Here is a 25,117-nt window from a genome sequence, read left to right as displayed (position 1 = left end):
AACGATTTGGAGGTTGCAGGTGATTAAAACAAATGTACAAAAAATGTAAATGTGCAGACACAGGAATGTTTTTTTGTTTGTTTGTTTTTATAGCTTATGCAAACGTTTGTACGCTTTGCCAAAAGTGCGTTGATCGAGATGCATGCGTGCAAACGCGCGAGAAAGTGTTTAATTGCGGAGTGTACGGAAAAGAGCTCGTGCGCATGCGTTTCGTCGTGTTTCGACCCAAACGGCCTCCCATATTCATTCTTCTCTTCCTTTCATTATTTCGCGATCTCTCTCTCTCTCTCTCTCTCTCTCTCTCTCTCTCTATCTCTCTCTCTCTCTCTCTCTCTCTCTCAGCACCCCGGTGCGCGTGGACAGCGACACAGGAGGCGTCTTGCGCGCACGGATTCAACCGGTGGCACCTGTTCGGACCTCGGGCACTGTGACACCTCGTAAGAAAAGAAAAGAAAGAAACAAGCAAAGAAAGAAAAGACAACATACAGTTTGAGTATAAACCGTAGGAAGGAGAAAACGCGAATGCATATTTGGGATTTGATGCAAAAATTCATGAACTAAAGCATTTTATTTCTTTTTACGCATCATTGGGAAAAAAGGGTGCGTACAGCTGAGAAATAGAGATATACAGGAGAGAGAGGTAGCGAGAGAGAGAGAGAGAGAGATAGAGAGAGAGAGAGAGAGAGAGAGAGAGAGAGAGAGAGAGAGAGAGAGAGAGAGAGAGAGAGAGAGAGAGGGGTGGATCGGTGCCATCGCGCCTTTTCACTCACGAGGATGCTGGTGGGCAATGCCCGTGGACAGGGAGGCCGAGATTTGCCAGAAAGCGCTGGAGCTCCTCTCGGATCTCTGCTCTAAAGGGGAGGTGCAGAACGAGAACTGCCTGGATTTCATTTACTATTTCCGGGATCTGGCCAGACCGAGGTACTCCGACTCAGGTGAGATGTTCTCCTGAATATCATCGTTTGCGTAATGACTTGTTAAATTTCAGATGTTCTGCAGATGGAGGGAGAAGCGGGTGGGGGGACCACCTGTAGCGCACAGCACTGAGCCTGGTGCACGGGGTACATGTACATCTCGACCTGCCCTACATACTGCCTAATTCTAAGGTGGAGCCCTCAGGGGTTACATCCTGGTACCACTGTACCTTTAATACATCAGACCTGGGAATATAATATGTGCACCACAAAACATGAGTAAAAAATGGCCTATATGTTTGAACCAATGTCAAACATGCATCTGCTTTTTTCCCCCGGCAGATTTTAGATGTCTGGGGGTAAAAAAACAATATCAGTAGTTCATAAAATGTAATAATCTCTGGGAAATCTGTATATATGCTCTATTTATCAAGCATCATTCATTTATTCAGCATCAAATTGTGTTCCTAAAAAACAGAATTAAATAAATAAATATATATAGTATAATTATTTATTTAATTACATAAAATCAAGCATTGCTACTTATGAAGAAACTTTCTGATTGTGTAACTTTTATGGAAGAAGACTCCAGATACTGTAGAAGTTATACACTGTTGAGGTAACGCTAGATGAATTTCTTTAGTCTTTTATTAAAAAGGGAGGCTCGTGATGTGTAGAGGACACCAGCACCATGTCTTTTTGTTTTGTTCTACACATGAGCATTGGCATACTAGAACAGTGTTTGTGAGTTTTAGTTCTGTGGAAAGAATTTCACTACAACATAACGGAGAAACCCTCTATTTGCATATCTCCACCTCTTTGCTTTGCATAAATACAATTGTTACTCATCTTCACGAATCTACGCATCTTTGGTGGTAAAGCAGGTGAGTCACATTCAATGCAACACTTAATACCACAATCGACACCTTCAAAACCTCAACCCATTAGCATGGGGAAGGACTGTTCTGGGATCATGCAGACATATTTACAGACTTTTAGAGTCTCCCAGAGGTTCTGTCTGAGGAACTGTATAGTCACAAGGTTTTTGTGACAAAGTAGCATCTATTTGTCATCACAGTATCTTTTTATTTGGTCCACAAAGCATGTGACCACATTTTGTGCAAATACGTACATTTTGATTATGCGATAAATCATAATTTGAATTAAACACATAGTGTGTTCTAAACCAATACAGATTCATTTAAATCTTTATTTTTTTTGCAATGTGCAGGAGACCTAGGCCTGTTCTTTACACTTGCTAGCTACATCCATGATATTATCCATGATCATCATTTAATCCTGATCATTCATTTCTAGAAAAAGTTTTAAAGGTTTCTTATGAAGGTTCTCTCCAACCCTATTGGACAATAAAGCTCCACAAAATCTAGTGGAACACATTCCCAAAATAATGAAGGTTATTAGAATAGCAAATGGAGAATAAATATGGAACAGGAAGCTCAAAAAGGTCACACCAAACACACCAAATTGGAAGCTGGTTTTACTGTGGATAACGCAGCAATTAGCATTAGCATTTTTTACAATGTTAAGGAAAAAAACCCCCACAAATAAACAAAATCAAATTTATTTCAAATTATATATTTATTTAAATGTAGTTTGATTGCATGTCTTTTTTTTAATAATGCCGAAAGTTGTAATCATCTCCTTGTTGCAACACAATGACTTTATATTGTTAATAGATTTAACATAAAGGGATTTGTTTAACAGTAGATTTGATTTGTTGGTTTTTTGTTGCCCCGAGGGTTTTCTTCTGCAGCTGGTCCTGAGGGAGGAGTGACTCTGCTGGAGATTTCACTATTCATGCTACCCGGTCAATAAATAATCACAATATTAAGTCTAAGCAAAAAGCAAAACATTAAATTCCCACCAGCTGAACTCTGGGAATACGTGCTGGTTTAATCTCCGTCGCTGCGCCGTGACGTTTTATTGCATGAAATCCGACATATTTTTATAAAAATATTTCATGATATATTGATGATGTCTAATGTTAGGATACAGATCCACAGGTTTGAAAAAAAAAACCACCATAGAATTATTAATAGTATTTTTATTTAACTTAAAACACATTAGCGAAAGTAAAGCAACTGTTATTTACATTAGTTGCTTGATTTTATTTTATTTTATTTACACACAGCTGTATTTTTCTCGTCCCTGAGGCTCAATCCTGCAGTTTTCCCTCCGTTGTTTTGAAGCACTGACACTGGACATTCCGTCCATAAACTTTTTTATTTGTTCCATTTTTCACACGTTTGCTTCATTTGCATTTCTTCCTTTTATTCATTTTCTGTTTTCAGGGTCCGTGTACGTTGTGTTCCTTCATTTCTTTGTTCTGAAATAAGAACAAATAATGCAGTGATTGTGCTTGATATTTTTTTTTTGTTCAAAATGTCAAAATTTTGTCTTTCCCTTTTTCTAAGTTTTTCAATCCATCCCTCCATTTTTATTCTTCATTTTCTTACATTATCCCTCCTGTCCTTCATATTCATACTTAATGTTTCTTCATATCATTTGGTCGTTAATCCTAAAACAAAGCACATGTATCGTGTTTAAACTTTTTTATACCGCTGACTAATGTCATGTTCCTGTTTGTCCTGTTCTGATTTTAAAACGAATTAAAGCTCTGGATATTTTTAAAAGCCACCCAGAGATGAGTGTATTTACAGTAGAGTTTCTCCGACTTTTTCAGGCAGATTTTTCACAGACTTTGTCGTGACTTCTCACTTCTCCTCAGTGCTCCCTCTGCGAGAAATGGCAGGATTCGTGCTCACGCTTTAATGTACACTCTGCTCAAGCTTGCACTTGGTGGAGTCTCATGAACAGTGCATGTTCCCTCCTCGCACCTAAATGCAGACGGACATCGAAAAAAGTGGTCGGTTTAAACAGTGATGGTGGAAAGAGGCTTTATTTTTTTTGCCCTCATTTTCTTGACTTCAATTATTTGGAGCTGCAAAAAGAGTGATAGCGCTAACCACAGGATGCAGGAGCGAGATAAGGCATGGGGCACATAATTAAAGCGGTTTTGTTCAATTTTTAATTAAACATGCCACCATTTATTTTAAGTTAATGAAGAGAGACATGGAGAGGACCTAATTAATGTCCTGAATTCAATTAAAGTCAGAGCTAGTTAAGACTCATCAGTACACTGACACTCACACACACACACACACACACACACACACACACACACACACACACACACACACACACACACACACACACAGTGATGCTCTACTTACATGCATATAATATTAAAAGACAGCTGCAGGGGAAAAGGACAGATATTAATATATGGTATTCGACAGCTTTAAATAAACCTTCTTTAAGTGTAACTACAGTAATAATGACACACAGTAATGGATGCTGATTAGATGTTTCGGCTACAAGCTTAAATCCATCAACAACTCAATCACGATCAGATCACTTAATTAGAGCATGATGAAGCAGTAGTACAATTTAACAGAATAGGTTCTTCCAGGGTTCTTTCAGTACTTAGAAGCTAAAGAATGTTCTGCTTGGAGGTCTTGGTGAAAGAGATTTTCACTGTTGTAGGGAAGCAAATAAGTCCTACAAGGGTTCCCTGAAGAGTTTGGTTTATTTAAGACTAAACCTATACAGTAAAAAATGGTATTCGATGGCTCTAAATAGATTTTCTTTTAATTTGACAAATTATGATATAATGATGTACATTGATGGATGATGATGCTTAGATGGTTCGGAAACAATCTTATATCCATCAATAGTTCAACAATGAAGCTATTAGACCTGAGCAATTGATCAGATCATGGATCCATCCTTGACTTGTGTCTGGGCAATTAATTACTTTATTAGAGCATTATGAAGCATTATTACCTCCTTAACAGAATGGGTTCTTCAAGGGTGCTTTCAATGCTTAAAAGCTCAATCATGTTCTGTTCAGAAGTCTTGGTGAAAGAAAACCCAATGTTGTAGGGCACCACACATGTTCTATAAGGGTTCTCTAAAAGTTCTGCTTTTTTTTAAGACTAAACCTATGCAGTGGCTAAAAAGCTTAGTGTTCTTTAATAGTTGAAAATAAATCTTCTCTGAATGTGACTAATCATGATATAATGATTAAAAGTGTTGAATGGATGGATGGATGGATGAATGGATGAATGGATGGATGCGTGGTGATGTTAAGATGTTTAGCTAAAACGTATCTCTATCAACAGCTATTAGACTTGAGCGGTTTCATTAGCATAAGAATGCCATAGGAGACACTATCTCTCTCTCTCTCTCTCTCTCTCTCTCTCTCTCTCTCTCTCTCTCTCTCTCTCTCTCTCTATCTCTCTCTCTCTCTCTCACACACACTTCAACAAATTGGTATCTTTATTTATGATTTTAAACCCTTAACGGCTCCATTCCATACTTCCTCTGCATTCCAGACAAGACAATTCAGTGTGCTCAGTTCACTAAAATCTACAAACATAAGTGCTTTCATTTCTGCCTGGCTTGAGGATTTATTCTAAACTAAATGAGATATTACTCTGAAATGGGATGGAAATAAAAATAAATGAAAACTTTCTCTGCAACATTGCACCAGCATTATATTTAGTTCCCTTCACACCTTGCTCTGTACTTGAATAATGATAAACAGTCAAGCTCTTCTCCATTGAGAGGTTTTATTTCTGATCACCAATTCCCAAAACGCTTTCTCTCTGACGCTTTAGATGTCTCCGTAAGCCTGCTGTCATTGGTGGTGACGGCCTGTGGACTGGCCTTGTTCGGCGTCTCGCTTTTCGTCTCCTGGAAGCTATGCTGGATCCCATGGCGCGAACGAGGACCCTCTCCTGGAATCAAAGAAGGCCAAACAGAGCACCATCTTCCACCTCCTCCGCCGCTTCAACCGCAGTCCATTTACACAGAAGTGGACGCCACGCTCGACCGCCGGAACCAACCACGAGGCTCGGTGGTTAAGGAGATGACGGTGCCTCCGACTCCTGTTTCGCCACCAGCACCTGGGTCTCCTCCCCCTGTCCCAGTGCCTGAGACGGCTCTGAAAATCAGCCACACGTCACCGGATATTGCTATGGAGGCAGAGTGCAAGGCTGGGGAGAATGGCATCTATGGCAGCGGTCGCATGCAGAGGCAGATCACAGATCCGTCCTCGACTTGTGTCCGGTCAGTTTATTAGAGCATAAATTTATAATATCTTACTGTTATTACAGAATGGGGAAAAGTGGGATCGTTCCATGATTAGAGGCTCAAAAATGTCCTGCTTGAAAGTCTTGATGAAAAACAAAACCAACTGTAAGGTATCACAGTTTAAATCCCTGCGCTGCCAATGCTGGGCTCTTAAGCAAGGCCCTTAACTGCTCAGCTGTATGTTGTTATGGATAAGAGCATATGCCATAAATGTATAATAAAAATGATAGAAAAGGCAGTTTTTTGATAGTCCAAGCTTTTTAAAGTGGTTCCACTAGAAACCATATTTGTTCAATTGTACATTAAATAACGGTTTCTCTAAAGGACAATGTAAGGAACCCTATAGAATGATAAGTATATGAAAGTATTTTACTACATTCCTAGTAAAATATAATAACTCTGTAAACCTCCCTAGAAAAAGGTCTTCAATTTAAGCCCTCTGAGAAACTAAAATAAAATACATTATCTAAAAAGGGATGTGCAATTGATTACACAAGGCAGAGGATCTCAAATGGGTTCTAGAAGGCTAGAGTTTGGGACCCTGTTAGTTACATTTCATAGCCTTCCTTCAAACACAGTCCAACAATTCACAATTTTTCAACAAAACCATTTTTTAGTCCTGAAGTTCTTGATGTTTCTTCTATGATTCTAGACAAAGCTCCATTCGGCGCCACATGAACCAGTCCAACCCTGACTTCATGGTAGCCCAGTTCCAGAGGCAGGACTCTTTGACAGGGATGAGTCTTGGCCGACTCAAACCGGAGCTGTACAAGCAGCGCTCGTTAGACAGCGAGGAGAACCGCAGTAGTCGAGGGGGGACCTGCGGTCGCCTCCATTTCATCTTGAAATACGACTGCGATCTGGAGCAGCTCATAGTCAAGATCCACCGTGCCCAAGATCTTCCTGCAAAAGACTTTTCTGGGACCTCAGATCCCTACGTAAAGATCTACCTTCTTCCCGACCGCAAAACAAAGCACCAGACGAAGGTGCATCGAAAGACTCTGAACCCCATTTTTGACGAGGTCTTCCTCTTCCCCGTGGCGTATGCTGAACTTCCCACGCGAAAGCTCCACTTCACGGTTTACGATTTTGACCGCTTTTCACGGCACGACATCATCGGACAGGTGGTAGTGGACAACTTCTTGGATTTGGTGGACTTTCCGCGGGAAACCAAGTTGTGCAGGGAAATTCAGTTTGTCTCCTCGGTAAGTAGTTGTCTACAAACCTCAAATCTACTATGGTTCTCAAGTTCAGCAGAAGTGTTGATTTGCTACTTCAACTTAGCAAATTAGATCGATAGATAGATAGATAGATAGATAGATAGATAGATAGATAGATAGATAGATAGATAGATAGATAGATAGATAGATAGATAGATAGATAGATAGATAGATCGATCGATCGATCGATCGATCTATCTATCTATTGGTTTTCCTCTTTTCCTCCTTCCTGGTGGCTCCATCCTCAGCATTCTCCTACTGATATACCCCATGTCCCTCCTCTGCACATGTCCGAACCATCTCAATCTCACCTCCCTCACCTTGTCTCCAAAACATCCTACATGCGCTGTCCCTCTAATAAACTCATTTTTAATCCTGTCCATCGTCGTCACTCCCAACGAACATCTCAACATCTTCAGCTCCGCTACCTCCAGCTCCACCTCCTGTCTTTTACTCAATGCCACTGTCTCTAATCCATACAACATCTCAGGTCTCACCACAGTCCTATAAACTTTCCCTTTCACTCTCACAGATACTCTTCTATCACAACTCACCCCTGCCTGCACTCTTTTCTTCACTTCTCTAACACACTCTCCATTACTTTGCACTGTTGACCCCAGGTACCTAAACTCCTCCACCTTCTCCACCTCTTCTCCCTGCAACCACACCCCTCCACTGCCCTCCCTCTCATTCACACACATGTACTAAAATAAAATAAAAATAAAAATAATAATAAAAAAGTAATGTTGCACATTTTATAAATCAAAATCAATCAAAAGTAATATTGCACAGAAGGTTACAGAAGTAAATTGTGGTATTGCACATGTTTTTATTTTTATTGATTAATTATCGTTATAAAGGTTTTTTTTCTCTTCATTTATTTTCATTTTTATATTTATTTTTATTTCATTGTTACATGCATTGCCTATTGTTTTATTCCTCACGTAAGCTTCATATGCAAAACACTTGAAGGGTTTCACTTTAAACAAAAAAAGATCATTCTTATCGATTTCTTCGTTTGCTTTAATGAGCACAAATTCCTTTAAAACTCAGCTCATCCCTACAAAGGCAATTCATTGCATGGTTATAAAATGGTGACCTGTGCTTCAGACCTGAGATAAAAATTATCCCAAATGGGTTTTATTGCTTAATTTTTTCCCTCTTTCCCATCCAGAACTAATACATTTTTATTGGCCAGACACTGTATATCTGCTCTCTCTCATGAAACTCATTAGTTCAAAATGGCTATTTTCATTACGCCAAATATTTTGATCTTCATCTCGACTGGAATAATATTTTTCGCCAATACTCTCACTTTCAGCCCAAGCAGAATATGGACATGGGTTTGTTGGTGTTCTTTAACATCTCTGTTTAATGAAAATTCATTATAAACCTGTAGTCATGAGTTATAGATGTTTATGATGTGTGATAATGAAAGGGTTAAAGCCAGATGTTGACAGTCTGGCTTCATTTGCATTAATATGGTTTCTGTTGGCCTATAACACACTATTCATTCAGATTCTGACCTATAAACATGTCTCTTGCTCACTCTTTCTCTTTTGTTCTCATCTCTTCCACCTCCTCCTCCTACTCCATCCTCCTCCTCCTCCATCTCCCTCCCTCATCCATAGAACAAATCTCTATTTTTTTTTTAAATCCCATTTTCTCATTCTTGGAGCTTTTATGTGCTTCGCTTCATCAGTCTTTCATCCATCCATTATGGCTTTCTCGCTTTCGTTTTGCTCTTCATACTCGTAGGTGTTCTCCATCTTTATGGTTGAATGGCTTAGTTTCTTGCTAAGATATAAGCACTTCTGTGAGGTACATAAGAGTGGGAGTGGGGAGATGGGATGCTGCTATCATGGAATAAGACTGATTATCGCTCATCTCTTGAGAGCTCCATGGAGTTTTTTACCAAAAGTGCATTCAATGAGGTGAATTTTTACAGGGTTCATGAATCAAATTATAGATGGTTACACTGCAATGAGACGTCTGAAAGAAAGAATGTACTGAGATGAATATTATTTACAAAAGCAAAAAGTCTCAAGGTGTGATGGGAATAGGTGAAATTGATCAAACTCCTAAGGCAGTTTGCAAAGCAGTTTCAAACGCACACATACACAAACAGATTATCTTCTGATGATGGTACAAATCTTTTGCTTAGTGTTTATATTCTCCATGATGTGTACAAATTACCGCTCTTACTGCTCAGACGGCTGAGATCGAGCAAACATGGGATTCGTACATAGCATGCTCTTTAGCATCGGGTTGCACGTCATAGCGCATGCATCTCATCCACAAAGCACCATGTGGGTGGTGATACAGCTCCTGTCTCGACCTCTTGAAGAAAGGAAATAAATAACCTCGCTCTGTTTAGCCCCATCCTTAGTTTATGGCGTGGGACGTTTGAGTTTAAGTCGTCTAATGAAACAAACAAAAAAAAAACGCTGACTAGAACCTGCAGTCACTCTCAAGTTCAACCGGCTATAATAAACCAGAGGAGGTATAAAGAGGAAAGGAGGAGGATGGAGAAGTAGTGAGCTGTTAACATTTCTGATTTATCTCCAGATGATGACCTTTATCTAATTAGCACTTGACATGCATTATTCATTAAGTGACTCAATTACACGGTGGCAGTTTCCAGATGACCTAATGGCAGTTTAATAACTCAATTTTCAGACATCATTTGATATTATAGAAGGTTTAACAAAGAGAGAAAAGGTAAAATCTATCTATCTATCTATCTATCTATCTGTCTGTCTGTCTGTCTGTCTGTCTGTCTGTCTGTCTGTCTGTCTGTCTGTCTGTACTTACGTATTATTATGATCAATTTAGACTTGACTTGAATATTAAGATAAGGCCACACCAAAGCGATGCCAAAGAACTAGCTCTGAGGAAAGCCGACTGTGGCGTCACCTCGTATCGCCTGCATCTTGCTAAATAAACTTGCACTAGAACCCACTGGACAGACTACAGCCGACGCCCAACTAGTGTGCATGTTCTCTTCCATACAGCAGGTGGCAGTAGTCTGTATTCAAACAAAGAAACTGGAAGAGCTAGAACTGTGAATATATAAAGCAAAAAAAAAAAAAAACACCTGTCATTCCCCTGATGGCCGATTGAGGATTAGTTTGTCCCAGGCATTTGTTAATTGCAATAATAATTACATAAAAATAAACACATTTTACATCTTTCTTTTGAACGCAGGATTTTGTTCTTCTTCTACTACATCTCCTTCTTGTTCAACTTCTTTTCCAATCCACCCAATGACTGTGCTGTATATCAGTCTAAAGGGCCAATTTTAACATCCAATCATTTCATCAGTGTAACCAAAAAAAAATCTTCAATAATAATAATTTGAATGTTTTCTGATGTAATGCTGTCATGCTACACAGTTAGCACTGTAGCTGTGTGTGTGTTTTTGTTTCAGTATGGATAATCCTCCTGACTAAACTTTCTTTCGGCTTCTCCCATTAGGGGTCGCCACAGCGAATCATCCGTATTCATGATCCGAATGTTTGATTTGGCACCAGTTTGTAATCTGGATGCCCTTCCTAACACAACCCTCCCCATTTACCCGGGCTTGGGACTGGCACTAAGAGTGCACTGGCTTGTGCAACCCTAATGGCTTGGGTTGGTTAATCCTCCTGACTGCATTGTGGAATTTGAGGAGGTCCCACCTCCATACACTGGAGTAAGAGAATATTTATATGAAACTGAGGGGTCTGCTGTGTGGGTCATTACTCCAGCCCTGACTGAAACCCACTGCACTGAGAGTGTGCACTAAAGTAAAACCGAAGTTCACACTTACTGTATGTCTGCTGTACTGATAATAATAAATCGAATGTAGGCTGCTAGCTAGGCTAGTTTGTACTGGCTATGTCTAAAATTACTTTGACCACATTGTCAAATGCCACAAAATAGACCTAACCATTCACACAAATGCACAGAAATCTAAACCACAGGAGTGTAAATGAGTGAGAGGACATGACTATAAAATCACTGTTATCTAAGCACAATGCTTTACAACTTTTTATTGAAAAAAAGCAGAAGTTCCAAAGTGGCTCAGATTAAAAAATAAATAAACTACGATTTCTATGACATGATGAAAACACATATACAGTATGTTTTGCATATTATGTCAGCACCAACCTTCAGTATTTACCCACATGCCAATTATTTCTCAACCTCTTCATGCTGACTTTTTCTATTGTTTTCTTTCCATCCTTTAGTACCTCAAAAGTGTGTTTCATCCTGCCGTGAACGCTGTGAATCACATTTAGACTGGTTTTAGACTCATGCCAGTTTTACATTTATTTATTTTAGCAGAATTCACCGTAATTGTGCTTAAAACTACATCTGACACCAAATGTCAGAAGTAATGTTAACCTCAATTCCAGACCCATAATGGCTACGTATTGCAAGCAGCCCTGGGTATTACATTTAAGTGTGTGTGTGTGTGTGTGTGTGTGTGTGTGTGTGTGTGTGTGTGTGTGTGTGTGTGTGTATATATATAAAAGCATTTTATTTCACACAGCCTGCCCATTACATCGAATTCTCCATCTCGTCCTCCTCATTTCAAGCATTTCAAACTAAATCAAGAACGTAGGAATAAAATTCAGCTGACGAGCTTGTTCACAGCCACGAGCCATATATTCTGGAGCTCATTGTTCTCAATATCCTCATGAGGCTGCATGAGAGAGAATGCAGCTTGAAGTCAGGGACTGCTTCCATTAAGGCCTTGATTCAAGATTATTTAATGTAAAATAGATATAAGGTAACAGGATACAGAAGACGGATGCACATGCAGACATGCATTAGAGTTAATGCTACTATGATTAATATCACTCAAAAATATAGTTTCTCCTTTTCTATTTTTATAAAATGCTAATTTGACACTTGAATATGGAATGATCGACCGCTGTGAAGGTGTAGACAGATCGTCTTCATATGGTAATAGCAATGCTTTATTATAAAATACTCTCTAAGGAGAAAAGTATTAGGAGACCTGAATATTCAGCCATATGTGATTCTTTCCCAATCTGTTACTATAAAGTTGGAGCCAAACTATTTTAGAGGACACAACTGTGGCACATAAGTATATAGAATTTTGATAAATGTGATAGATGAACTTGGAGATCCAAACCTGTTCCGGCAGGACAATGCCCCTGTGCACAAAGTCAACTCCATGAAGATCTGCTTGTAGTGGGTTGTAGTAGAAGATCTCCTGCTCTGGAGCTTTAACACGATTAAACAATGAATGTAAACGCTTTCTTAAACTCTTTATAAACGCAATCTTATGGTCTATATAGTGTAATTTTATATAGAGTGGGCGTGGGCTAAAACAGTCTCGCAGATACCACTTGCAATGTGATATCAAAGTGTTTAAGCATTTTTTTACAGTGTAGTCTTGTGTTGTTGACTGAAAAATTCATCTAGTTTTATCTTCTCTTCATCTAGAGCAGAGGTCCCAAAACTTTTATTCTGTGAGGGCCTCATAATTCTTTAATGTGATTTAACGTATTTATTACTCCGTCTAATGTTGGATTAGTTTATTATTTTGTTCTGCACCGTACCCACAAATGAGCGTTCAAGAGACATATCACCTATTATAAGAGAATTATTACTATCATAATGACATTTTCTTATATTCATATTCAGTTTTTCATATTGAACTATCCACTGAGTTTGTAAAATGAATCAAAAACAAACACAAACACATGCAAAATATGGCTGAAATTTATTACAAATAAAACAGTATTGAATCATAAAATTTGTTAAAGGAAATAAATATGTAAATATGTAATATATTTATTAATAAAAATAATTATATAATTAATAATTTATACACAATAAAGGTGTCAGTGATTTGCCTTTAGTGGTCGCTCTTGTAACGACAGCAACCAGAAGCCGGAAAAACTATCTGTATGGATTTTTTGCTGATAGCCGGTCCTTGATTAATAACTAATGGAAATTTTAGTTTGAAAGCCTACTTTTATTATCGAATTAGATATAATATGAGTAAAACCTATATTTAAATTTACATTTTTAAAATATATCTCTGCCGTTGTTCACAGGGCCGTTTCAAATGTGATCGCCTTGGTGTGGGGACCCCTGATCTAGAGACATGGCATTAGGACTGATATAAGAAATTACAGATCATGTGTGGTATTGTAAATCCATCTTTCACTGTGTGTATTTCTGTGTGTACAGTATGCACAAGACTTTCATGTTAACATTAACACATTGAGCTATAAATCTTAACGTTTATGGTTTCATAATAGTTACTGAGAGGCAGCGTAATTCCTTTTCAGCCTCCCACCCGGCCCGTTGCTGGCACTTGCCCTTTTGCGGTTGTTTAGTGTGTTTTGTCTTTCAGTCCAACACTGATTTTAGCATGGCATCATGCTGACCTTTTCCTTTGACAAACGGTGGAAGAAGTGTCACTTCATGCTGAGAATGACCTGAGATAAACAGCAGGGAAGTGGTGTCTAATCTCAAGCGTCCCCTCACTCTGTAGCGCCCTGCTGTGGAATTGTCTTGAGGGAGCATTGAGATATGATTGGTACATGTCAGAAGGAGATTAGCTGTCTGGTTTTGATGTGCAACCAGAGAATTAAAGACGAATACTGTTGCCGTTCCCTGAAACTTAAATGATATAACTGCACTCTAGACAGAGGTTTGGTTGGTCTCATAAGTATTTATCCCTTGGGGCAAAACTTGTGCGGGAAATATTTTTATCTGCAGTTACAGCTGCAAGTTATCTGGAATATATCTCTCTATCAGCTATGCACACACATTTTGATACAGTGCATTGTAAAAGTATTCATACCACTTACATATTTCCACATTTGTTCACGTTATAACCACAAACTTAAATGTATTTTATTGGGATTTTATGTGATGGACCAACACAAAGTATCACATAATTGTAAAGTGAAAGGAAAATGATACATGGTGTTAAAGACCATTTAAGATCACTCCAACCCATGTATAGCAGATCTTCATGGAGCTGGCATAGTGCACATAAGCATCATCATGCTGAAACAGGTTTGGGTCTCGTAATTAAAGTGAAGGGAAAATAGAATGCTACAGTGAACAAAAACAACCTGTACAATTGTGTGCCTCTGTGGTATCAGTTAGGGGAAGAATCAGATATGGCTGGAAAAGTCAGGTGTCCCAATACTTTTTGTCCATATAGTATATTAACCAGAGTGAAATAAATATGTTTCTTTACTATGGACCAAAAACACATTTTTAGGATTTTCAGCATCTGAAAATTCCATCCAGCTAAATTCCTGTTAGCTGAGTTAGCATGAAGCTAAGAACAGCAATGTTTTTTATTTTTTTTTATTAGATGTTAGACCACATGTTGCAGCTGCAAATCATTGTGGGTGGCCGTAAACACCCCTCATACACACTCTTCTTCCTTCCTGCCTTTTAAAATAAGTAATGTGAAAGAATGGTGTGTGTTCCAGAGTGGTGAGTGTTACAGAGTGGTGTGTGTTCCAGAGTGGTGTGTATTCCAGAGTGGTGTGTGTTACAGTGGTGTGTGTGTTACAGAGTGGTGTGTGTTACCGAGTGGTGTGTTTTACAGAGTGGTGTGTGTTCCAGAGTGGTGTGTTTTACAGAGTGGTGTGTTTTACAGTGGTGTGTGTGTTACAGAGTGGTGTGTGTTACAGAGTGGTGTGTTTTACAGAGTGGTGTGTGTTCCAGAGTGGTGTGTTTTACAGAGTGGTGTGTTTTACAGTGGTGTGTGTGTTACAGAGTGGTGTGTGTGTTACAGAGTGGTGTGTGTTACCGAGTGGTGTGTTTTACAGAGTGGTGTGTGTTCCAGAGTGGTGTGTTTTACAGAGTGGTGTGTGTTACAGTGGTGTGTGTGTTACAGAGTGGTGTGTGTTACCGAGTGGTGTGTTTTACAGAGTGGTGAGTGTTACAGAGTGGTGTGTGTTCCAGAGTGGTGTGTTTTACAGAGTGGTGTGTGTTACAGTGGTGTGTGTGTTACAGAGTGGTGTGTGTTACAGAGTGGTGTGTTTTACAGAGTGGTGTGTGTTCCAGAGTGGTGTGTTTTACAGAGTGGTGTGTTTTACAGTGGTGTGTGTGTTACAGAGTGGTGTGTGTTACAGAGTGGTGTGTTTTACAGAGTGGTGTGTGTTCCAGAGTGGTGTGTTTTACAGAGTGGTGTGTGTTACAGAGTGGTGTGTGTTACAAAGTGGTGTGTTTTACAGAGTGGTGTGTGTTACAGAGTGGTGTGTTTTACAGAGTGGTGTGTGTTGTAGAGTGGTGTGTTTTAAAGAGTGGTGTGTGTTGCAGAGTGGTGTGTATTACAGAGTGGTGTGTGTTACAAAGTGGTGTGTTTTACAGAGTGGTGTGTGTTACAGAGTGGTGTGTGTTGTAGAGTGGTGTGTTTTAAAGAGTGGTGTGTGTTGTAGAGTGGTGTGTTTTAAAGAGTGGTGTGTGTTGCAGAGTGGTGTGTGTTACAGAGTGGTGTGTGTTGTAGAGTGGTGTGTTTTAAAGAGTGGTGTGTGTTGCAGAGTGGTGTGTATTACAGAGTGGTGTGTAAGTGCTTTCATATGCACAAGGGTCTGTTTTTTTGGTTTTGTAGGTGAGAATCAGTGTTTTAAATTGGATGTGGGTGGGCGCAGGAAGCCAGTGGAAGGAACAAAGTAAGTAAAATATGTAAAAAAAAATGGACATTAGATAAATATTCCTTGTGTTTTTTTGCATTTATTTAGTTTGTATTAGATTGTCTGAGATAACAAACAGACAGAAATCCAGAGAAAAGTAAAAAAAATAATAATTCTTAAGAAATATTTTAAATAGAAAAAACAACTATAGATTGATTACGTTATTGCTGGGGGTAGGGGTAGATCAGTGATTAAGGGTTTGGACCCACACTTGTATCAGTTGTATAAATAAGATAATTGTAAGTTGCTCTGGATAAGGGCGTCTGCCAAATGCCCTAAATGAATAAGTCTGAACTTCCCTTCTAATGGAATTGGAGGCTCAGTGGTTAAGTTACTGATCAGAAGGTGGAGGTTCAAGCCCCAGTATTGCCAAGCTGCCACTCTTGGGCTCTTTAGGAAGCTCTTCAACCCTCTGTGCTCCAGGGAATTAGGTAACATGATCTTTATAATGTCTCTGTGTACCACATTTTCTCCACATGTTGAGGATGGTTTTAAAAATGTTCCATGATACATTCTGTGCCTTTTAATTTTACAGGTTATCCCATTGGGGTCGTTGAAACGCATTTCTATCGTAACTCAGAGACTACCTGTATTTTCTATCCCTCACTTTTCAACAATTAGGTGTCACAGTTTCTTTTGGCAGCTACATTTAAACAATTCCTATAGAATCAGTTGACTTCTATCTGGTTTGCTTCATAACCACTGTAATTGATGGCAGGTGTATACCATTTACCTACAGGCCAAATATTGAATGTGGCTGGTAAACCCTGAGGACCCCCATTATGAAAAAGTGTGCAGATTATGCAATCAACGTTTTAAGGTTTTAAATTATTATATTTTTTTCTCTGAAATTTTGTTTGATGGAAGATTGCATTAAAGATATATCAAGTCTGACATCTATTTTGTTATTTCAGTTGTTATATTTAAAAAAATCTGCAAATACACAAGGTTGTGTAGACTTTTTATGTCCACTGCATATAGAATTGAGAAAGTGACATATTCTCCAGTATTCTGTATGTTTTTTCCATTACTCTAAATGTGTGCGTAGTTATAGATGATAGCACTGATGTGTAATGAGACTCTAGTCATTACTGTAATAATGTAACTATAATAAGAAATAAAACACCAGGATGTCCCTGTAATATCTGTCCTTATCCTTATCAACACTCACATTTCATCATTAACAATCGATTGTTTCTTAAACTCAACATATCACCTTCCCTGAATGGTGAAAGAAAAACACTTTCATTATGAAAAGTAACATGAATAAGTGTAAGAAACTGGTGTGAGTTTTCAGGCGAGGTATTTCGAGAGCGAGCGTTAATGGGGCTGTTAGGTTCAAAAATAAAAAGCGAGAGGGGGTTAAATTTTTCATTCGTCCTTATCATTCTGTATGTGAAGTGTATAATATTAAACTGAGTGTACTAATGGTGCAACGGTAGATAGCTAGCTTGAAAGAAAGAAAGAAAGAAAGAAAGAAAGAAAGAAAGAAAGAAAGAAAGAAAGAAAGAAAGAAAGAAAGAAAGAAAGAAAGAAAGAAAGAAAGAAAGAAAGAAATAGTTTTCTCCATTTTTTATTCACATGTTCTTCTTGTCTGTTACCTGCAATGAATTGCATTCAGAAAACCCACTTATGCTGACATGGGAAGAACATACACACACATTTTGCAGAGACAATATCCAAAAACTCAGTTGTTTTCTTTCTCAATTAATTAATTTGATATTTTTGTTTTTCTGTTTATTTTAAGGATCTTCTTTATTTTTATTTTGACCTCTGTTTCTGCCATTTTATTAGCATTATCATAGTCCTAAAGTGGTATTGTACAGGCTGGCAGCCAATTAACGTGGGCGAAAATATTGTGATGATCACGACTACAGTTTATGGCAATGATACTCAGCCTTAATATATCCACAACACATTCAGCTGTCACTTGGATTTTTATTTAGATCTGACTTCTTATTAAATATAATAGATAGATAGATGGATGGATGGATGGATGGATGGATGGATGGATGGATGGATAGATAGATAGATAGATAGATAGATAGATAGATGGATAGATGGATGGATGGATGGATGGATGGATGGATGGATGGATGGATACTAACACAAACTAATGATCCAACTATCAAAGCTCATCTTCATTGACTGGAGCAACATGGACTAAACTTTGGGTTAAACAAAATAACAATTTAAAGAACAATTAGGTGGTTCTTCTCTAAACGTTTAGCATAAAGTTGGAGGCATTCAGTTGTATATGAATGCAGTGGCATACAATTTTCCATAAAGATCTGCTTTAAATGTGATGGAGTGAAAGATCTCCTGAAGACCAGATCTTACTGCACACCTTTGGGATGATTGTGAACACTGACTGCACCCAAGCCCTCCTCTCCTTACCTACATCAATACCTGACTTTACAAAGGGACTGAATAAATCTCCACAAATCTCCACAAAATCTAGTGGAACATCTTCCCCGAAGGGTGGAGGTTATTATAGCAGAAAATGTGGATTCTATGTTGAATGGAATGTTCAAAAAGAAGCAAATACCAATATTATGCTGACACCCACAAGCATTTGTCCATATCGCACAATACTGAATATTTCCTGACCATTGATTCTGTGTGGTAGAATTATCAAAAGTCTCCTTTTACACTTTTACACAAATTTCCCAGACCCTGCCTATAAAAACAATATGATGCTACCATCACCATGCTTCACAGTGTAGATAACATTCTAAAGATGATATTTTTGTTCTTTGTGGCTTTTTGTATATATATATATATATATATATATATATATATATATATATATATATATATAGTATAAAAAGAATTGCCTCTGAAGCTGTATTAGGTGTATTATAGAGCATTTAATTAACACATACGTATTTGCAGTGACCATATTATTCCGTAGAGGTTTATTTTATTAATATAGCTTGAATGAACGGGTTCATACTGCTGAGTTGGAGATCGTCTTTCTCAGGGGAAATCTTTGTGGGATGAAAAGACAGACAGAAATTAACTCACACATTAGAAAAGCTGGAGCACATCTGTGTGACCTCTGTTCTTGTTCAGGGGGAAGGAAGTTAAATGCTTTATTTTATTAACTGCCAGTCAGGATGATATCACGTGATCAGCAGACCATCAGACCATCTAAAGGTGTAATGAATTCTAAATTTTGATCGGTCAGGAAGGCTTTTGATGAAGGAGTCTCCAGTGCCAGTGCAGTGTGGTAATCAGAGGTACAGTTTAGGAGATAGGAGCTATTTATTATCTTTGATTTAGTTGCTATTATTAATATTAGTAGTAGTAGTAAAAATACATAAATCTAAGTTCTGTAAGTGTTATTTAGAGAGCAAACAGTCATCTGGAGTGATATCTACCATGGAATGATCTGCCCAGTCACTGCACCTAAATCTTCTCTGGGGTTCTCTGGGATGAACTGGATCACAAGGTCAGAAAAAAATCTCCATCTGGTGAAGAACATCTTTGGCAAGTTTTACAAGAGTCTTTTAGGAAAATTTCCGATTGCTGAGAGTGTGTAAAGATGTTCTTCAGCCTTAGGAAGGATTTTTCAGTGAAATACAGAGGAACATCTGGACATTTATAGATTTGTTTGATCAAAGACTTTATTCGAAAAAAGGAACACGTGTCCCTCAAAAACAATAAAATACTCTGTATATTCAGACTTTACATCACTGTATGTATATATAAGGGCGATTAATCGGTTAAAATATTTAATCGCAATTAATCGCATGATTGTCATGAGTGAACTTTTCAAGTTTTTAATATTCTAATCAACATGCTCATAGACAAATATTGATGCTTTATGCAAATGAATGTTTATTATTAGTGAAACCAAACTCAACATAGAGCATTAAGACAAAATATTCTTCTAAATGTTGTAAAGTAATTATGGTGTTTTTATTTACGTAAATCATCAGAACACCGAACAGAACATTTGCTATGTTTCCACACGGACGGTTTTAATTGCCGGATTTGTGCATCATGGAGGATTTGGTGCTGATTTGAGATCAGTAAAAACAAAGGTTTAGTGATTAAACATGACTTTTTGTTGGAGTTTATCTTTATTTATTTATATCCGAGTAAAGAAAGGATGTTGTGAAAAGATTTGTGTCGCGTTTAAGGTTTTAATTTGTCCGCTTTTATATTTCTTTATTTATATTTTTATTGAAAATGGTCCATTAGAAATGTGTGCTGCATTAATTGTGTGTTAATAGGTGTATAAGAACAAAAAAAAATAAAAAAAGAAACATCGGAATATGTTAAATAATTATAATTTATATTTTAGATAATCTTATGTTTAATATTAATTATATGTAATTATATTTGCTTAGCTAAGATGTTTTTTGGCATTGTGTTGAATGAATTTAGTAGTAATTGGTGAGTTTTGTGCACAACCAAACCCCCACTATCCCCCCCCCCCCCCCACACACACACACACACAAAGAGCTATGTAATGTAATGAATAATTTTCAGACGGTGATTGATTTCAGGTTAAAGGTCTTGCTCTGAGTTTGCATCTATAAGCGCATTAGCACTGAATTTTAATTACCTGGTTACCGCTGACCCTAAATGACCCTACAATGCAACCATATTTCTATCATTATTTTTTCTTTATTTTTTTTCAAGGACAATGTGGATTTGGGGGATCTAATGTTCTCGCTCTGCTACCTGCCCACTGCTGGCCGTCTGACCATCACAGTTATCAAAGCACGCAACCTGAAAGCCATGGACATCACCGGAGCTTCAGGTTTGAATGCATGCACAAAGGAGGGGTCGCATCCTATTCAAAACCTTCTCTACAAGTTCAAATGCTCCGTTCATTCGTTTTTTTTTTTTTTTTAAATCACAAAGAAAATGTATTAAATATCTTAGCCATTAGGGTTACACAAGCCAGGAGGAGGTTTATGGATGTGGTGAAGGAGGACATGCAGGTAGTTGGTTTGAAAGAGGCAGATGTAGAGGACAGAGGGGTATGGAGACGGATAATACAACATGTGTAATATAAACCAAATTCTAAACCAAACATTTGGATGATGCCCTTATCCAGAGCGACGTACAGGTGTACATTGGAGCAGACGAGGGATTAAAGCATTAACTCCTCTGCCCTGGAAGTGATGGAAAACCTTTTACCTATAAAACTGGAGACTCCTTCCATAAATACGTGTCCTTACAGAAAACATCACTATATCAACAATTACACTTTGAAGCATCTCTTCTGTAAATGAGCTGTCGCTATGGAAACAATAATGTATAGGCGCATTCGGGATTTGAACTCACAACCTTTCAATCTGACATCCGGCACCTTAATCACTGATTTCGTAATGATGACGTATTTCTTTCTTTTTTTTTCTTTCTCAGACTCTAATTTCTTGCCTTTCTTTCCTCAGACCCCTACGTGAAAGTCTCCCTGATGTGTGAAGGGCGAAGATTAAAGAAGAGGAAGACCTCCACAAAGCGGAACACCCTGAACCCTGTTTATAACGAGGCCATCGTGTTTGACGTCCCGCCAGAAAACATCGATCAGATCAGTCTTTTGATAGCTGTGATGGATTATGACCGGTGAGACACCACACATATTGTTCTAGATGATGCGATTTCGATCTCAAACTTGTCAATATCTATCTCACAAAATAAGACACAGTTATTACTCACATTATAGCAGCTAAATAACATCAGTTTTCTTACCAAACTTTCTTATTTTTGGTCTTGAAGCCAAAAATAGCAGCTTGTCTTAAAGCTAAAGCACAAAACTCGTCTGTCCCAAAAACCTAAAGCTATAACCTGAAGACTCCTTCCTTATAATTACATATTAGAACAAGCACATGAATACTAATATAATAAATACAGCACCATCTTCTGACCAATCAGAATCCAGAATTCAACTCACTTAATTATAATAATCCGTTACTGTGTTTTGACATTTGAAATATTTTTTGTCATGTTCAGTAATATGCTCAGAAATTGTATTGTTTTGCAGATTTGTGAAAAAAAAAAAAAACTGTACCTCATTTGACACTTTGTTTTACATTGTAGAATTAAAATAGATTCGATCTATTTTCTATGATCATTTAAATTAAGATTTTAATGCCAATCTTTGGTTCTTACAGGAAACCTATAGTAAAGAGTGTTTCTCCCTTCACAGTGTAGGTCACAACGAGATCATAGGTGTGTGTCGTGTGGGTAACGATGGCGAGAGCCTGGGAAGGGATCACTGGAACGAGATGTTGACGTATCCTCGTAAACCTATCGCTCGCTGGCACCCTCTAATGGAGGTAATGTTTTTTTTTCTGGAACACTTAAGGACAAAAGTATTGGGACACCTGACTTTCTCAGCCATAGGTGGTTCTTCATCAAACTGTTGAAGGCAGACAATTGTGTATGACGTCTTTTTGATGCAGTAGCATTCAATTTTCCCTTCACTTGAGCAAGAAGACCCGAACCTGTTCCAGCATGACAATTCCACTGTGCACAAACTGGAGTGGACGATCTCATCTTACCGAGCTCTGACCTCAAATCCTAAACATTCCTGAATGAGTGGCTCTTCACTGTGGTTGAAAGGACTAATAGAAGCTCAGACGTGAGGTTGATGGTATTTGTTTCAAAGAAACATAGCATCACAAGGAGAACCCACCAGGGGTTTAAGCAAACAGACTCAAAACCCCTAGAGCTGGATAGCTTCCTTAAGGGTTTCACCAGAGAGACAATCAACAATCCCTTAATTATAGAGATGTAAAGCCTGAGAAAGAGAAATAATGAGATAACTAACGCTCATGTCTGGGTTCTTTATTTTCCACTCTTGAGGATTACGATTGTGAATTGAAGGCTAAAGCGAGCTCATTTATTATTTTTTTAGTTTTCATCCCCTGCTGTTCGAGTCTGAGTTATAAGATTCATTCATCTCCTGCTGAAGGAGATATTCAAAAACATCATCTCTAGTTTTCTTCCACTGAAATGGCTCTGTCTTAAACTCATGGTCATATATATATATAGAGAGAGAGAGAGAGAGATAGAAACACTGAAGTATTACATGTTAATGAATCCCTGCAGGGAAAGTCGAACAAATCATTTCTCTCGCACCACAGATGGTTATTGCGGTCCTGGAGGCTGGATGGTGCGAGTGCATTGTGCTATTCATGCACAGATTTTCCTCTCGGCTCAAAAACCTTGAAACATTTAACCCCATGTTTAACCCACTTCAAAGCTCCGAATTCTCTTTTAACAAGCTTATCATGCACATGTCTAACTGTAAATTCATATACCAGTGTTTCAGATATGGTCTCCTAAATTCTTTTTCCTAATATTATTTTCCCAATACACAGCTCTGTGTCACTGCATTTGTATTCGTATTAATTCATGGTTAACAGATTGTGAGAGAGCACAAGGGCATGAGTGTGATCTGTGGTACAACTCTAATACCTGTTATAACTGTACATCATCTTGCTTCAGGATGGCAGGAGACAAAAAAGGTCACACACTCATTTCAAAATATTGATTTCTTAAACTTAAATGAATAGTCATGATTCTGGTTCTGATTCATGGTTATGGTAGTGATATGGTTAAAGTTACCAGGCATTTATCATATCACAGAAATCCGCCTGTGTGGACTTCATACCAACCAATCAGACCAAATAATTATCAAGTGCTTACCAAGATGGCTCCCGCTGGAGCAGACGTCTCTGTGTACTCCTCTCACCACTGTCATTTAGTCATTTTCCACATTTTTTTGTGTTTTTCCTTTCAACATTATAATTTTTATTAAAGGCTGTTGCAGTCACATTGTAAGAATTTCCTGTATGTATAACAAAACATTCTGAAAATAATGAACAAACCACTCAATCTTCCAATTAAATCATTTAAAGCATTCATAAAAGAAAAACAATGAATAAAATAAATAACCAAACCAACAGTTAATTAATAAACCACTCAGTCATGTAATTAATCTGAAACCTATCAATCTTAGAAATGATTCACAAACCAATCTGTCAATTAATCAAATTAAAAGATAATATTTTTAACCAATTATTTAATTATACAATTAATCAAATAAGTAAATTAATTAATTAATGACTCAGTCTGACATTAATTGAACAACTGATTATCCAAATAATTTATAAAAAATTAATCAATTAACGAATCAATAATCTACCCAATTAAATACGTGAATATTAACCAGCCAACCGATTAATAGTTTATTGCTTTGCTCTCTCTTCAGTACCAGGGCTCTGGAGGAGGAAGTCAGACGGGATCATGTAACTCGCTCAAAACTCCTCCATCCCCATAGAGATGTTTCTGCTTCGATCCTGGAACACGAGCGGCCCACCGGCTCCGTCCCGAGAACACCAGAGAAGAAGGACAACAGAGCTGCCGAGCCTCAGATACGTGTTTCTTCTTCTGGGAAAGAGACTCAGAAACAGCGTCTGCTACTGGAAGCCCTTCTTTGCATGGGAACACATGATTGTTTCAGCTGCATGTTGAGTGGTCACATAATGTATGGTTGTTTTCTATGAAATATTGTGATATGAAAATATAAAAGGGGTATTTTGATGTATTTTTCTTTTCCTGAGATCGTAGTAGCCCGAGTGTCGTAGGCCACCAATCAGGGAGAAACAAAATGCACATGTCTGATGTGGTGTATTTTTTAAACCAGCGTTCAGAAGCATGGTCGAGTACACATTGTTTTCTGTTTACCAGAGATCTCTGTTTATGGGCTCTGCACTTCAACTAGTGCAAAATAAACATAATAATAATAATAATAATAATAATAATAATAATAATAATAATAATAATACAACTGAAAGATTTTGAGTCATCAAGTACAAATTGTCTGTAAATCTGATGAAATGCCTTTTTTAGTAGTCCAATTAAAAAAAATGGATATTGTAATATTTGTTATTGCATCATACATATATTGTAAGACCATGAATTTTTTTTTTTTTTTTTTTTTTTTTACTTCAAAATGCATGAGTGTGTTCAGGATAGAGTTCAGTCCAAAAGTGTTTTCATTATAAAACAATGTGAATTCTGTCAACTGTTGCTTCCATTTACTGATCATTTACAGGTAAAAAAAAAAAAAAGAAAAGAAAGAAAGAAA

At 37.8% G+C, this 25,117-nt stretch overlaps 1 protein-coding gene across 2 annotated transcripts; it reads left to right on the top strand.

Annotated features, from left to right (window-relative positions):
• Positions 1–323: 323 nt before the first annotated feature.
• On the top strand, positions 324–25,117 carry syt9a (synaptotagmin IXa). 2 transcript variants are annotated; one of them, XM_083553018.1, is made up of 8 exons: positions 324–640; positions 673–935; positions 5,618–6,068; positions 6,745–7,297; positions 20,653–20,773; positions 21,414–21,585; positions 22,169–22,298; positions 24,239–25,117. In XM_083553018.1, the coding sequence occupies exons 2-8, from the start codon at positions 788–790 to the stop codon at positions 24,305–24,307; spliced, it is 1,644 nt and encodes a 547-aa protein (XP_083409144.1). In that variant the 5' UTR covers positions 324–640; positions 673–787; the 3' UTR covers positions 24,308–25,117. The 2 variants fall into 2 exon arrangements, with proteins under 2 accessions (XP_083409144.1, XP_083409145.1); XM_083553019.1 differs by having other exon boundaries at positions 586–640; positions 677–935.

The sequence above is a fragment of the Silurus aristotelis genome (assembly GCF_946808225.1).
Source record: "Silurus aristotelis genome assembly, chromosome: 10".
In the NCBI taxonomy this organism is placed as follows: Eukaryota; Metazoa; Chordata; class Actinopteri; order Siluriformes; family Siluridae; genus Silurus; species Silurus aristotelis.
The sequence above is the reverse complement of the archived record's forward strand: the minus strand, read 5'-3'. Positions and strand labels throughout refer to the sequence as shown.

What these genes read in the sequence shown, in the direction of transcription:
- syt9a (XM_083553018.1), top strand. Translation starts at nt 788, where the DNA reads ATGCCCGTGGACAGGGAGGCCGAGATTTGCCAGAAAGCGCTGGAGCTC. An exon ending in CCGTCCTCGACTTGTGTCCG is followed by an intron (nt 6,069 to 6,744) that starts GTCAGTTTATTA and finishes CTATGATTCTAG; the next exon opens with ACAAAGCTCCATTCGGCGCC. An exon ending in AAATTCAGTTTGTCTCCTCG is followed by an intron (nt 7,298 to 20,652) that starts GTAAGTAGTTGT and finishes TTTTTTTTCAAG; the next exon opens with GACAATGTGGATTTGGGGGA.